This window comes from Gastrolobium bilobum, unplaced genomic scaffold (assembly GCF_033153095.1).
Source record: "Gastrolobium bilobum isolate Gb01-03AN ecotype WA unplaced genomic scaffold, APGP_CSIRO_Gbil_v1 utg5446, whole genome shotgun sequence".
In the NCBI taxonomy this organism is placed as follows: domain Eukaryota; kingdom Viridiplantae; phylum Streptophyta; class Magnoliopsida; order Fabales; family Fabaceae; genus Gastrolobium; species Gastrolobium bilobum.
The window spans coordinates 200275-214656 of NW_026896865.1; the positions used below are offsets into that span (position 1 = coordinate 200275).

At 34.2% G+C, this 14382-nt stretch overlaps 1 protein-coding gene across 6 annotated transcripts; it reads left to right on the plus strand.

Annotated features, from left to right (window-relative positions):
* Window positions 1–5406: 5406 nt before the first annotated feature.
* LOC133302499 (mRNA cap guanine-N7 methyltransferase 2) lies at window positions 5407–11298 on the plus strand. Of its 6 annotated transcripts, none has more exons than XM_061502287.1 (11): window positions 5407–5562; window positions 5648–5726; window positions 5812–5906; window positions 7155–7226; window positions 7495–7604; window positions 9007–9129; window positions 9428–9520; window positions 9807–9875; window positions 10001–10089; window positions 10203–10304; window positions 10945–11298. In XM_061502287.1, the coding sequence occupies exons 1-11, from the start codon at window positions 5479–5481 to the stop codon at window positions 11085–11087; spliced, it is 1059 nt and encodes a 352-aa protein (XP_061358271.1). In that variant the 5' UTR covers window positions 5407–5478; the 3' UTR covers window positions 11088–11298. The 6 variants fall into 6 exon arrangements, with proteins under 6 accessions (XP_061358271.1, XP_061358270.1, XP_061358272.1 ...); XM_061502286.1 differs by having other exon boundaries at window positions 10203–10300; window positions 10953–11298; XM_061502288.1 differs by having other exon boundaries at window positions 10203–10299; window positions 10940–11298.
* The last annotated feature ends 3084 nt before the right edge of the window (window positions 11299–14382 follow it).

A 14382-nucleotide genomic window follows, 5' to 3' on the forward strand; every position in this document is an offset into this window, starting at 1 on the left:
TTATGATTAGGAATTCTCGAACATGAGAAGGTATTTAAAATCTCATGTGAGAATTCGATATCCTCAAGTTCATAATTACTATCTTGCTTCAAAACATTATCTGAACTCATATATATTTTTTCTTCACCTGGAATCAAAGACATTAAGTGCTCGTTTAACATGGCAACATCTACCAATTTATGAGTTAAAATTGCACGTTCTTTAAAGAACGTGGGATCTAATATATGATCCAATATATTCGGGTATACAAAATCAATCAAATCCGAGAGTGGATCTTCTGATTCTTTAATTAATAATCCGTCTAGAATTATGATCATAGATTCTCCATCAACATCATCTCCAACAGTGGTGGTCCCAAAAAATTTCATTTGTGTTCGCACATTTAGTGATAGGGGTTCGGGTGCAACGCCATCAATTTTGTTTTTAAAAAAAAAATTAAATGCATTAAAAAATAAAAAAAAATATGTGCACCTTCTCATCACCATTAACACGTTTGGAATTGTTAGCGAGATAATTTACCTTGCAGTGTTACTCTTTTACTCCACAAAAAAGTACAAGGTATTTATCTTATAACCCCACTTCATAATATTTTTCTTTAACTTTTTTAACTAAAATTAAAACTTTTTAATTATTAAAATAATTATTTTTCTTTATTATTTATATTTGTTTTTTCTATCGTGGGCAATGAATAGAAAGTTGAGCATGTTGAATAGTGAGTAATATAGTTGTAATAAAAAAATAGATAAAGAATGAATTTATCTATAAATATGTGTGTGTATTTAGAAATAGATAGAGATGGTGGTGTAGCTGTGGTGATTTGGCATTTTCTGGTTTTGTTAGGTGCTTGTTTGCGTTTGATGTATACATAACGAAGCTAGCTAAGCTAATTTAGGAATAAGAAACAAAAGGAGAGAGTTGAAGGTGAAGGTGGTGGTCATAGCAAGACTAGGATTTTAGAGAGAGAAGAAGAAAGAAGGGGATTTTAGAGAAGAAAAAGGCAACTTTTGACTGGGTTTTTATGTGCTCTTTTTGTAGAAGAATGGAATGATTGGTCTGAGGCTGAGAGTTTGCTGAACTCTTTTCTGTTCTTACAACAGGTGCACAAGTTGTTACACTCTAAAGCCATGCCAGAAAATCTCGTTGCTTCTGTTTGAAAGGAGGGGAAAAAATGAGGAGGAGAGTTTGTGTCTGCACTTGCGGACACTTGCCCAAGTGTGGGTCCGCCGTTGATCTCCAAGATCACCATCCCTAACTTTAAGAAGCCATTCAGATTTTTTTTTATTTCCATCAAATTTTGAATGCCACTTCCAGAATTAAGGCGCATGTTCTTGGTCAAAGTTAATAAATGACAGTGAGACCAAAGATGGAAAGAATTTATGGTTGCGTTAACTATCTCTTGTCTGTTGCCATGAAGAATAACAGATAATATTTGCCGAAAGTCACCTCCCAGAACAATGACTTTTCCACCAAATGGCTTATCAACACAACCGACATCAGAAAACCTAAGAACATCTATAAGTGTTGTGTCCAGAGCCTCAAAGCAAAATCTGTGTACCATTGGGGCTTCGTCCTAAATGATTAACTTAGTTTTTGACAGTAACTCAGCAAGTGTGGAATTTTGCTTTATATTACATGTTGAGTTTTCAGTGATTTGAATAGGAATACGAAATCTAGAATGTGCTGTTCTTCCCCCAGGAAGCAGAAAGGAAGCAATTCCGCTAGAAGCGACATTAAGTATGATTTCACCTTTTGCTCTAACAGATGCTGACAGAGTATTTGAAATAAATATTTTTCCTATACCCCCAAAGCCGTAAAGAAAAAATAATCCTCCTATACCTACTGTAATTGCTGAAATGATTTTTTTATAAACAACTCCCTGCTCATCTGTAAGAGAATTCATTAGTCTTACATGCTCTTCTATCAATGAAAATCTGTCATACAATAATTCATCAAGCACTAATCTATTTTGCATATCAAACAAAGATGGACTCATTATCTGAGGCATTGATGGGTAATCAGCTAGTCCTCTACCATTGATCTGGAGTACTTTATCAATTTCAGCAAGTGTTGTGTGTTTTAAATACTCTTCAGAAACAACCGCATTTGATCCAACATCAAAGTAAAAAAAAAAGGATTAGAGTTGGCAAAGTGGGTGGCTCACCATCAAACCGCTAAAAAATGAGTCAGTCTATCCCATCCTATTTTTGAAAGTGGGCTAAAAAACTCAATCCTCCGGCCCAAACTTATTTTACACTGACCCGCCTCGGCCCGTCTCTCCCCATCATCAATCTGCCAAAAAATAAGTTCGCCCCATCCTGCTTTTGAAATGAATTATAAAACTCATTCCACCCTCACCGAGCCGAGTCCATTAGTAAGGATCTCAATTCTCAACAATAAATCAATTAAAAGACCTCTCAACAAGACTGCTATGCAAAGGCGGTTGGATGAATTTACAAGTAGGACATGCCCCATACTATAAATACAAAGAAATGTTTTTAAGCATATTCATCTTTTCTCATACATTCAGTATATAATTATTAAAATATTAATTTAGTATCAAAATGTCGTGTAATTACCCATCCCTCTGTTGTAGTTAAATCATCTTGTCTGAGGCAAATCCCTAGCTCGAAATCTCAACTCGCTAGAAGATAAAAAAACCGTTCGTATGAGAAATTAGGCATCACCAACCCTAAAATAAACACGCCCAAGATGGGCGTGACCAGGAGAGAGACACGCCCAACAGAGGCGTGACCTCCCTGGTCTATATATACCTCATTTTCACCTTTTCCTCATTCCATCCCTTACTTCCTCTCTCTAAATCACTCCTCCAACTTCTCTCTACATTTCTTCTGGAGGGTTTTGTGCAGCGAAGCTCTGCCTCTCTCTCATGTAAGTCCGTATTTATTGTTTATATTATTTATTAACAACAATAAATATATGATAGTTATTAGTGACTTAAACAATTGTTAGTAGGTTAGAAACATATTTGTGACCTATGTAAGAGAATGATTAGTGACTTAGGAATTACATAGAAACTTAGAAATTAGTAGTTACTTATAAATTTGTATATGCTGGTGGTAGGAATTAACTTTGTTGACTTAGAAATTAGTTAGAGACTTAGAAATTAGTTAGAGACAATTAATAATTTTATATGAATGACACATATGAACATATTGTTGACCTTCCAATTAACTACATTGTAATTAAAGTTTGTTAAAAAATAATATAGTAGGCAATATTAATTTAAATTGATATTAAATTATTTAATCTTTTTAAATATAAATTAGAAAAATTTAATGTTCTTTAATTCAGTTTTATTGACGTTAATTTAATTGAAATTAATATAACTTAATTCAATTTAATTCAATTAAATGCTATTTAATAAAGTGCAATTTAATATAATATCAATAATAATTTGTGTATAATTTTTTCATATGTACTAGTACTCTATTATGGCTCATTCGTCTTCGTCGGAGTGGCCGCGATCTGGATCCGATGGTGATGCTGAGCCATCCGATCCTTGTACGCATATACTTCCTGGACCATATAGGTGAGAGGTACTGCGTAAGAGGACACAACGCACTCACGTTTCACAGCTTGTGTGGAACGAGGATAAGGTAAGGGGGTTAAAGACGAGGCGCTGGAAACTACAGGTGGACCTCGTTATGACGATATACCAGACATCGTCGCTGACTATCTGACACAGGCCAGTTTCATACACGTGGCACGTATGAGTCATATTCAGGTATGTAAATTTTAAATTACTTAATGAAATTACCTATAATGGACTTTCTATTATTTTTGTTTTTCTTTCAGATCGATACTGCCCTGATCAGTGCTTTGGTTGAGCGGTGGAGACCAGAGACACACACGTTTCACATGACACAGGGAGAGATGACAATCACATTACAAGACGTGGCTGGTATACTTGGTTTGCCTACTGACGGGCAGGGAGTTACCAGACCTACAACGTTATCATAAATATACGTGTAATGTGGAATTTCAGACCAAAAAGGAGTTACAGGTACATCTCCTGCATGTTCTACATAAATACACTGTTATTATTTTCTTAAACAAAATCGGAGCACGCTAACATGAAATTGTTACATAGCATACCTTCAGGATGTTCTGGTACTTGACTCGATGTTGTGTCATGATGTATTACGATACGAGACTCCCTCAAATCATGCCATGGCTGAAGTTGAGTACCAGACCTGCCGCATTCTTTGTCATTGTCTGATGCACTCGCATCCTCTGCAAGAAGACGATCCTCCATTGCGATATTTTCCTCATCATCTTCCTTATAGTCTTCATCCATAACCCAGGTAGGGTCATGTTCATCTTCCTCAGACATGTTAACAGCTAGAGCAGCAGATGAGGATGCATTAAGAGGAAAATTAGAAGTAACTGACCTCATTGGTTGCATAACATCCTCCGCGGTGGCAGTATCCACATACAACTCTAAGAAATCCTTTATAGACTGGTTCAAGAACTCTTCCATTACCATATTGACATCTGCGTCATCGACCACTTGCAAACTAATGTATTGTTCACATTGCCATAATTTTGTCGTGAGTAGAGTGATCGATTGGTTGTCTTCAAGACATATTTTTTGGCGTATTTTCTGATGCAGCTCCGCAACCGTTGAGTTCCGTTTAATACGTGATGACCTTTTCTCCCCTACAAAAACAACACCACAACGACCTTCCTCTTTTCCGTTAAAATATAGAACAACACGAACAAATTCAGAATTCGAACTCATACTTAAAATTAAAAAAAATAAGATAATAAGAGTAAACAAGTGCAAAATATCAATAAACACTACAAACACTATAAATAACCAAGTAAGAAAGAATGTGGGAGTTTAAGAATAATGAAGGAGAAGAGTTGTGAAGAGTGTATAGAGGGTGAGTGTTTAAATAGGCTGCAGTTGGGTCACTCACGCCCAAAATGAGCTTGACCTTCAGCTGGAACACGTCCAATGTGGGCGTGTCTTCCTTCATAGGTCGCCCCACATGGGCGTGTCTCTCTCCTCTTGGTCACGCCCCATGTGGGCGTGTTTGACCAGTAGATCACGCCCAAAATGGACGTGTCTTCCTTGATTGGAACACGCCCCATGTGAGCGTGTTTGACTGCTATAGTTTCGTAATTAATTTGAAAATGACTACATATTCGTAATTTTTTATTAAAAATGCAATAAATTAATTTTTTTGCCGAAATTTAGGGGTAAAAATGAAAATAAAGCAATTTGGTTATACTTGTGAGAAATTTAGCCACTGAATGATTTTTCAAAGACCACATAAACTGATAAAAGACCTTCACAAACTAATTTGGTATTTTATTATTAAAAAAATAAAAAATAAATCCGCCAGATTATAGCTCAATTGAAAAAGAAAGAAAGCGGAATAGCCCTTTCCTTTGCTCTGTAGTTCTCTGATTTTTCTTGGGTTTTGGTGTTCATTACATTTCCGATGAACAATGAGTCGCGAGTGCACCCACCAACGCCTCTACGATTTTGCCAAAATGGCTCTCATCAAGATCTTCGCTCACCCCTACGCCACGGTTGGTATCACACACCCCTTTTTCCCTTTTCCTTTATTTTTTTCGCTTACTCCTATCCTTATGCATTCCTTCTATTCGATTTAAGGTATGTGACTTGTATTGTGGAGGAGGTTTTGATGCTGAGAGATGGGTCGATGCCCAAATTGGCCACTACATTGGAATTGGTATGCTCTGCTTGTTTTTATGTCAAAATCAAGTTTCAGTGTGATGAACAATGGGTTGTTGTTGTTGTTGTTGTTGCTAATGTAGACGGCTCTTCCTCTGGGATAGACCAAATGCGAGAAGCGTGGGAGAGGCACAGGAAATCTTATACTGCCGAGTTCTTTGAGATTGACCCTTGCACGGTGAGCTTTCAACACTAGTTCACGTTTTATCTCCTCTTTTCTAGAAAAGGGTTCGATGGAGACGAAATACCCATTCTTTGTTGTTAAGGAATGTAATATAAAACTTTTTATGTGTCCTTCACTTAACAACTTAATGGCTTTACATTATGTATTGTGTGTCAGTTCCTAGTTTTTTTTTTTTTTTTTTCCAACTCTATTTTAGCTGTGTAATACTGTTTTTATAACTCTGGTACCCAACATATATGTGTAAGTGGGGTGGTTTGTAAGTGTTGTTGGAAGGGTTTTCTGATAAGTGCTAAAATAAATGTAAAATGCCATAAGAATGAAGTAAAAAAGAGAAAGACATGTATAGAGTATACCTAGTTAACTACATGAAAAAGACTTAGACTATATGGGGAGATATGCAATCTTGTCCTAACATATTTTTTGAGTTGAAGAGGAAGATTTCAATGGTATAAGAAATCCTCCATTGAAAATATGGACCTGCTTGAGAGATATGATTACTGCTGTAGAATGGGTAAGGGAGAAACAGAAGAGAAAAATAAATTGAGGGAGTGTCATGAAGGGGAGGAACTAAGAAGAAAAGGGAACTGAGTGAGAAAGAGAAGTTTCATAGCAATTTCAAATCTCAATTCAAGCTGAAATTTTTAAAATGGAATCCTCAGTACATTGCTATGAATGATACAAGTTGAGCCAAGATGAGCACTTGAAGCTCAAGCTTGGCTTGCGAAAAAAAGATTATGCTTAAGTTTGACTTATTTATTTAAAAGAACCAAATTCAAAGCTTGGGCTTGGCTTGTTTAAAAATATACAGGTTGAGCTCGACTTATTTAGCTTGTTTTTAGTTTGATTGCATTCTTTCCCTTTATCAAATCTCTTCTTGAAGTAACTTTTAGGTTTATTAATTTAGTATTTAGTATGCATTTTTCGTGCTAGAAAATGAAGCAGCTTAGGTTTATGTAAATTGAACGTCTTGATTTTTTTTTTTTTTTTTTAATATGAATTTTATGCTCGAGTGGTTAATTTAAATGGCAAATTTGATGTATAGGAGTCAAATAGTTTATTTTGTCATGTTAACACCTTTCAATAGTGAGGCATGCACAATTTGGCACCTCTAGCCATACGGCATTGAAATTTGAAACCCCCTACTGCCTTAAGGATGTCTTTTGCTTTTGACCACCTTGAATTGAATTAAACAGAACTATGTCTATTATACTATTGACCTATATTTTCATTTTTTTTTGTCAGGAGAATATAGAAATGCATTTGGAGGAGAAGACAAATACGGCTGATTTTGTCTGCTGTTTGCAGCATTTGCAGGTCTGACATTCACTTTGTAACTTTGTTTTGGAGCATTGTATTTTTTTTTTGGCTATTTACATGGAGTTATAGTTTCTGTTCAGCTCTAATAGAGGGTATTGTATTTTCTAACACTTTGCTTTTACTCTTTATGTCCTTTTAATATATAATACTTTGGTGCCTGCTGTGTTTTCAGTCATTATCTCTTCCGACACTCTTTTATTTATTTTTTATTTAATCCTCTGAGACTTACCTGCCGGTCCTCTTCTGATTAACATCTTTAATGCAGTTGTGTTTTGAAACTGAAGAGAAAGCACAGAGACTTCTACATAACGTGTCATCTCTGCTGAAACCAGGGGGTTATTTTCTTGGTATTACTCCTGACTCATCTACCATATGGTATGAGACTTCATTATCAAAGGCCTATTATTCTCGGGTTGAGTTGCACGATTTCTTGTGTTCACTTTTTTTGGGTATTCTTTTTTCATTTGGTCTATTGGTGAAAGATAATTCATATGATATATAGTGTCAAAATTAATTTTTGTAGAATTGTTTAAGGGTTTACCTATTTGACACCCCTTCCTTACACTCATGTTTGAATGAACCACTTTGATGGTATACTGTTCAAGCTAAAAAACCTAAGAATTTTCCCTGATTTGTCTTCTCTTAGATTGTTACTGCAAGCAAAAATATTTCCGCTGTTTTGGAAATACTTGTACATTGTCCCTCTTATTTAGTTCCATCTCTTAAACTTGAAATATAATTGGATAATAATGCTTGTGTTTACATTGATTGGCTTGATTTTCCATTGGAATTGGGCTAGATGCTGTATTGGAATACCTAATTGTTGAGATATATAGTCCCACATTGGTTGTATGTGCAACTAATGTGGAGTTTATAAGGCCTTGGGCACTCCCACCCTTTGAGCTAGCTTTTGGGGTGGTGTATTCCAAGGTTCTTTACATGGTATCAGAGCCTCGCCGCCCCCCACTTTCTCTTGTGGCGTTTCTTAGCACAGGTAGGCTGGGCCTGTTGCATTGTCCACTCTTCAAGCCCAATGGGCTCTTGTGTGAGGGGGCGTGTTGAGATATATAGTCCCACATTGGTTGTATGTGCAACTAATGTGGAGTTTATAAGGCCTTGGACACTCCCACTCTTTGAGCTAGCTTTTGGGGTGGTGTATCCCAAGGTTCTTTACACTAATTCTATCAGTGAAATTTCTAGTAGTTCTTTCGAAGGTGTAGGATTTCTGAGCTATGCCTTTTAGTTCGTCTTTGGTGTCTTACAAGTTACAACCATGTTCTAAATTTCGTAGTCTTCTTTTTCTCTGGTATGCCTTTATTAATGTTAAAGTAGTTTCAATATTTAGACTTTTCTACTTACAACTAACTTTAAGGTGTGCCCCTTTTATGTTCTGTCAGGATTTTTTTAATGGATATTGTCAAATGGTTTATTTATTTCCTTGTAATATTATGCATCTTTATTTATAATGAGATCTCTCTGACCAAGTGTAGAGAAAAAAAGAAAAGGAAAAGCATTACCTAGTGGTTTCAGATGAAATCTACATAAAAAGTCCAGAATTAGATAATAAATTTATCTTCTTTTGATTAAATAATTTTTTCATGCTTCTACCTGCAATTGATTCTATCTATTTTCTATATATTGATTTCATCCATCGCATTACTACTTGGGCTCTATCGGCTTTTGTCTTTGTTACTGTCTTTCTGAGCTTTTATGTAAAGCCTGCATGAGATCTTTATACTCAAATATACTGGATAATGTTAACATTGTAGCCATACAGGGCCAAGTACCAGAGGAATGTTGAAGCTTATCACAACAAAAGCAGCAGCATGAAGCCAAACATTGTTCCCAACTGCATCAGGACAGAGAATTACATGATTACTTTTGAAGTTGAAGAAGAAAAGTATATATGTCCACAATTGATCAACTGCTTGTTGCTTAATTCTTGGCTTTGGTTATTTTATTTTTTTTCAGTTTCCTCAACCGGTTCATCCTTCGGACAAATCCGGTTCGAGCACTGTCAGACCCTATATAGGGGTGGTTCTCCCAAGACCATTTTTTCCATTCCTAGGACTCGAATACGAGACCTCTGATTAAAGGACACAAGCTCCTTACCACTTGTGCCAATGTTGTTTGATTTGGTTTGGTTATTTTAGTTACAATTTTATTGTTATTCATTTGAATCTGTCTAATGTTTCCAGGTTTCCATTCTTTGGAAAGAAATACCAGCTAAAATTTCCTAATGATGTATCTGCTGAAACCCATTGCTTGGTTCATTTTCCAAGTTTCATCAGGTTTTCATCTTACTTCATAACCCAAGATTTACTACCGTGAGTTGTTGTGTTGGTCGTAGTATCAAAAAGAAAAACTTGAGTGCCAATTTTTTAAATTTGTTTTGGTCTAGATTTCACTCATTCAGAAATTCGAAACATGCTGAAATTGACTTTGTTCTATGTGGAATGTAAAATTTGAGATTTGGAATAAATGAGAGTGGCTTTAACTGCTTGTACGTGTTTGGTTCCTATCTTCAATTTTGACTTTGAAAAAAATCTGATATGACTTCTGCTTGATAAAACTCAGGTTGGCCAGGGAAGCTGGCCTTGAGTATGTGGAGATTCAAAATTTGACCGAGTTTTATGATGACAACAGGTTAGTTTCGCTTTCTCTGGAGGAGACTTACCATCCAAATCCTTCAACTATATTGTGTGTTTTTAGCAATATTTGAGTTTGCAAGATTATTTATTCAATTTACTTTTTGTTATTGTTGCTGGAAGAGCACAATTAGCAGGTCTTCTAATGAACTACGTTCCAAACCTTTTGGACCCTAGGGGGAAACTTCTTCCTCGATCATATGATGCGTTAGGTGATGCATCAATTGTTTTTTTTTTTTTTTTATCATGTTATTGCTTATAAGTTTCTTGGTTTCACTTTCACCTATTATTTATTGGGATACTTGTGTTTTCTACTCCAATGCAGGTCTCTATACCACATTTATATTTCAAAAGCCTGACCCAGAAATCGCACCTCCAGTTGCGACTCCATTGATGCAAGATGCTAGTTATAATCTCGATGAGGTAATTAATAATTATTATAGACTTTTTTATCTTGATGTACCACTTTTAAAAGAATTTTACTACTTTGATCAATAATTATTTCATTGCACCCCCGAGGTTAGATGTTTGTGGGACCCACTAAATATGGGGTTCTACTGTTGGACCCACATAATCTGAGGGTCCGTATTTAGCATGAGGAAGAAATCTTCCTTCTGCTGGTGTATATAAGAATTTTCATATAGTCTGTCATCTTGCTTTTTTACGACTTGACTCTCCTGTGTATGCAATGCAAGTGTCATTCCTACAGGAAATATCAGTTAACAAATAAAATAAAATAAATAATTTAAATTTAAACTAAAATAATAAAAAATTGTGAAAAAAAAGTGGTACTTCAAAATGAAATTCTAGTGGGAAAATTCTTTTAGCTACATTCCATTTTCATGTACAGTGAGAACTAACTTTCTTTAAGCAAAAGCAACTGATGGTGACAATTTTCTCATTTGCATTGTTGTGACTTATATTATATAGTACTAATTTTGTGGAAATGCTTCAACCTCATGGCTTTTGCTTTGCCAAATTATTCTTTTTATTCGTTTTATAATTAAAATATTTCTAATATCATTTTGCATTCATGTTATTGTATTGACATTCTTGCATGGCATTGTTGTGGCAGGGAACTAGTTGGCGAGATGATGAAATGAATGGACATGTAGTAGAGCCTCCTTCTCTTGGGCTGGGCAAGATAAGCGAACAAAAAGGGATCTTGGGTCCTGGCCCTGCAGATTTACGGTTTCCAGAGGCACTCTGACTCATCTACAGGTTTACCTAATTTCCTTGTTTCGAATACTGTTAATATTTTTAGCAACAAAGGAAAAAAAAATGCAGTTAGGAGTATACTTTTATTCTTCTTCTTTTATTATTTTGGTAAAGATGAGGTGTTTGACATGTAGTCAATGTGGACGGGTTAGTTTATCTTATCTTTACATGCTGTACTTATTAGCTTTTCTTTGCATGTAATCAATGTGGAATAGTTAGTTTATCCTATACTTTTGTCAAGCATGTGTCATAATTTTTTTTCCCATCTTTCATGCATAATAAATTATTACAAAAAAAAAATTAAAGTTTGAATTATGGAGAAGAGTTCTTTTGACTCCAGAGTAACACTTTTAAGACTTACTTCTCATCTCAGCCGTTGATGGACAAAAATCAATAGTTGTCATTTGTAATATAATTAATAATTAATTAATATGACTTGTAAGTCTTACTTTAGAGTCAAAATATTTCTCTCCCTGAATTATTATTATTATCATTATAAATTCAAAATTTAGATTTTCATTAATGTGTTATTTATGAAAAAATTCATTAATATCTTAATGCATACTTGATTTCAATCTTTATTAATATTTTTATAAGAAAATTAATTAATATCTTCGTACACAATTAAAATTTTGAATTTTTATTTATTTATTTTGCAATGATTCTATATACCTAAGACAGTTGTTAATATAGTATAAAAAAAATGAAAATTCCCAAAGCAAATGCCATGAAAAACTGTGCTTAAATACTCCACTAAATTAGTCAAAGTTAATCAAACATTGTGATCAAACAGCTGTAGGCTAATCATTACAAACACTCACTAAAATTAAAACTAAAGAATAAGAAATGTTTCATATAATATAATATTATCTTTTACAATAGGCATGAGGTAACCGGTCAGGACGAGGGGCACACCTGGCAAAGTGGGCGGCGCGGTCCGGCCCGTCTCATCCCGCCAAAAAATGAGTCAGCCCGTCCCGTCTCGCTTTTGAAAGTGGGCTCAAAAACTCAGCATGTCCTGTTCCGTTTGGCGGGTTGGGTGGGTTGGCCCGTCAGCCCGAGCTTATTTTACACTGACTCATCTCGGTCTGCCTATGCCCGTCATCAACCCGCCAAAAAATGAGTCCGCTCTGTCTCGCCTGCTTTTGAGATGGGTTAAAAAATTCAGTCTGTCCCGTTCCGTTTAGCGGGTTGGACGAGTTGGCCCGCCAAGTCGAGCCCGTTTTGCCGGCTCTAGGCACACCACACTATCCCAATTCCCAATTGATAATAATAGTGATGATCTTCAGAACATGTGTTCTTACTGCGTTAGGTTCTTTAACATCATCCTAATAATTATTATGTTGGTCTTTTATGAGAATCTTATTTTTTATGTAAACACCGTATAGAGTTTCGGAAGAAAAAGAAAGAAAGTACAAAGTTTATATTTTTTGAATTTAAAATTTTTATAATTTATAAAAATAAATAAAGGATGATTGAAAAAGTTTCGTAATAATTTATTATTATTTATTTGATTCTGAAAGGATTATTGAATTAAAAAAATCTAATTAAGATAAAAAAAATATCCTTTTTTTTATGAAAAATTTGTCTTAAACATATTCTAGACATTTCGGTTAAAAGATAAGGATCAAAATTTCTTTATACTTACGCAGATAACCCAATTAATGTATCAATTAACAAACAATGTTAAGATTAAGAGTACCCCACAGGTCACAGGCAGCGACAAGACAACAATAATATAAAGTCACGCAAATTGATTAGTCAAAAAGGGAATCACAAATTTCACAATCACCAGCTAAAGCTAAACATTGTGTTTTCGAGTCCGAATCGGATAAGGAACTCCGGGTCGTCGTTTTGGCGGCTTTTGGTATTTTCGGATCCGGGTTAGATATGTGGAGCAAAGGTAGGAGGGGCATATTGGTAAATGAAGGCAAATCCGCGTACTTTCCATTAATGATTCTCTCCCCTTAGTTGCGGAGCCAAATTAAAGTCCTTCAAATTTTTGTCATTTCCATTGTGACGTCCTCTTTAAAAAGTGACTTTAAATTGAAGAAAATCTTTCAACTATATTTTTTTTTTTTTTTTTACTAATTGTGTTGTGATCATATAAGTAAGAATAAAAAGTAGATAGCATTGAGTTTTTTTTTTTTTTTTTTTAATATGATGTAAGTGGAAGTTAGATAAAAGATATGTGACTAGTAAATAATCAATCTTCTAACATCATTATCATGTTACTATTTTATGAGCTAAGTCCGCTAGCAAATATGGTACAAACTCATCGTCAAAGAACTTTTTTATGCTAAATGATTTCTTCTTAATTCCTTAAAATGTATATTCCAAGCAAGAATTGCAAATTCACTCAATGTGTCATGTTTATGATGAAAGATTTGTCTATAGTTGTAATTAAGAATTTTTTCACTACCACTCAGTAGGCCACTAGACTGTTGTTTTTTTATATAAAAAAAATTATACAAAAAAGAAACTGTTATATTTGTTGAATACAATTTTTCTTTGAAAACTTTATGTGAATAAAAATGATTTTTTTTTAAACATTTGAGATGCGCATGTAAACATTTATTTTTGACCAAGGCAAGTCAAATTTTCAATTGTTTATATACAGTCATTTTTAGTTTAATATAGCAAATAATTCTATTATAAAAAGTTACTATAATTGAAGTTGGTCGTTTGAATAAGAAAAACTCGAAGTGAAATCGTCTACAATTTTTTTTTTATTTTTATAAAACTTCAAAATCGCACCGTTGAAAATGTTCAATTACATAATAAAATAAAATTTAAAACAATATTTATTAAAAAGGATGGTGAGATTCATAAATGCATACTATGCATTTTTTTAATCTTTAACTCTTGAGAATTCAAATCTGAGAGTCACACACTAGTCACAACTAATTTATTTTCAGTACTCTAGAATTTCATTTTTGATATTGATTCGAATTTTTCAATCATACATAAAAAATAATAATTAAACTTATAACTCTATACGACCTTTTTAAAATGGGATTAATATTTCTGTTGTAGAAAATAATTTTACCTCTTACACGTAAAAATGTAAAAGTGTATGGATTTCAAGCTTTCAACGTATGATAGCAACAACTTCAAAAAATAAAAATTAAGAGAGAGTCGTTGTAGTATGTTTAGAATGAGTTGTGAAATATTTATTGAGTATTAATTTCAAAATATTGAATTTATTAATTTATTTATGATATACGTGGTTTCACTCGCTTTTCTCTCTGTTTGTCTGAGTTTCTACTTTGTTTCCATTACATGTG

What these genes read in the sequence shown, in the direction of transcription:
- LOC133302499 (XM_061502287.1), top strand. Translation starts at nt 5,479, where the DNA reads ATGAGTCGCGAGTGCACCCACCAACGCCTCTACGATTTTGCCAAAATG. An exon ending in TGGCCACTACATTGGAATTG is followed by an intron (nt 5,727 to 5,811) that starts GTATGCTCTGCT and finishes TTGCTAATGTAG; the next exon opens with ACGGCTCTTCCTCTGGGATA. An exon ending in TTTGAAGTTGAAGAAGAAAA is followed by an intron (nt 9,130 to 9,427) that starts GTATATATGTCC and finishes TAATGTTTCCAG; the next exon opens with GTTTCCATTCTTTGGAAAGA.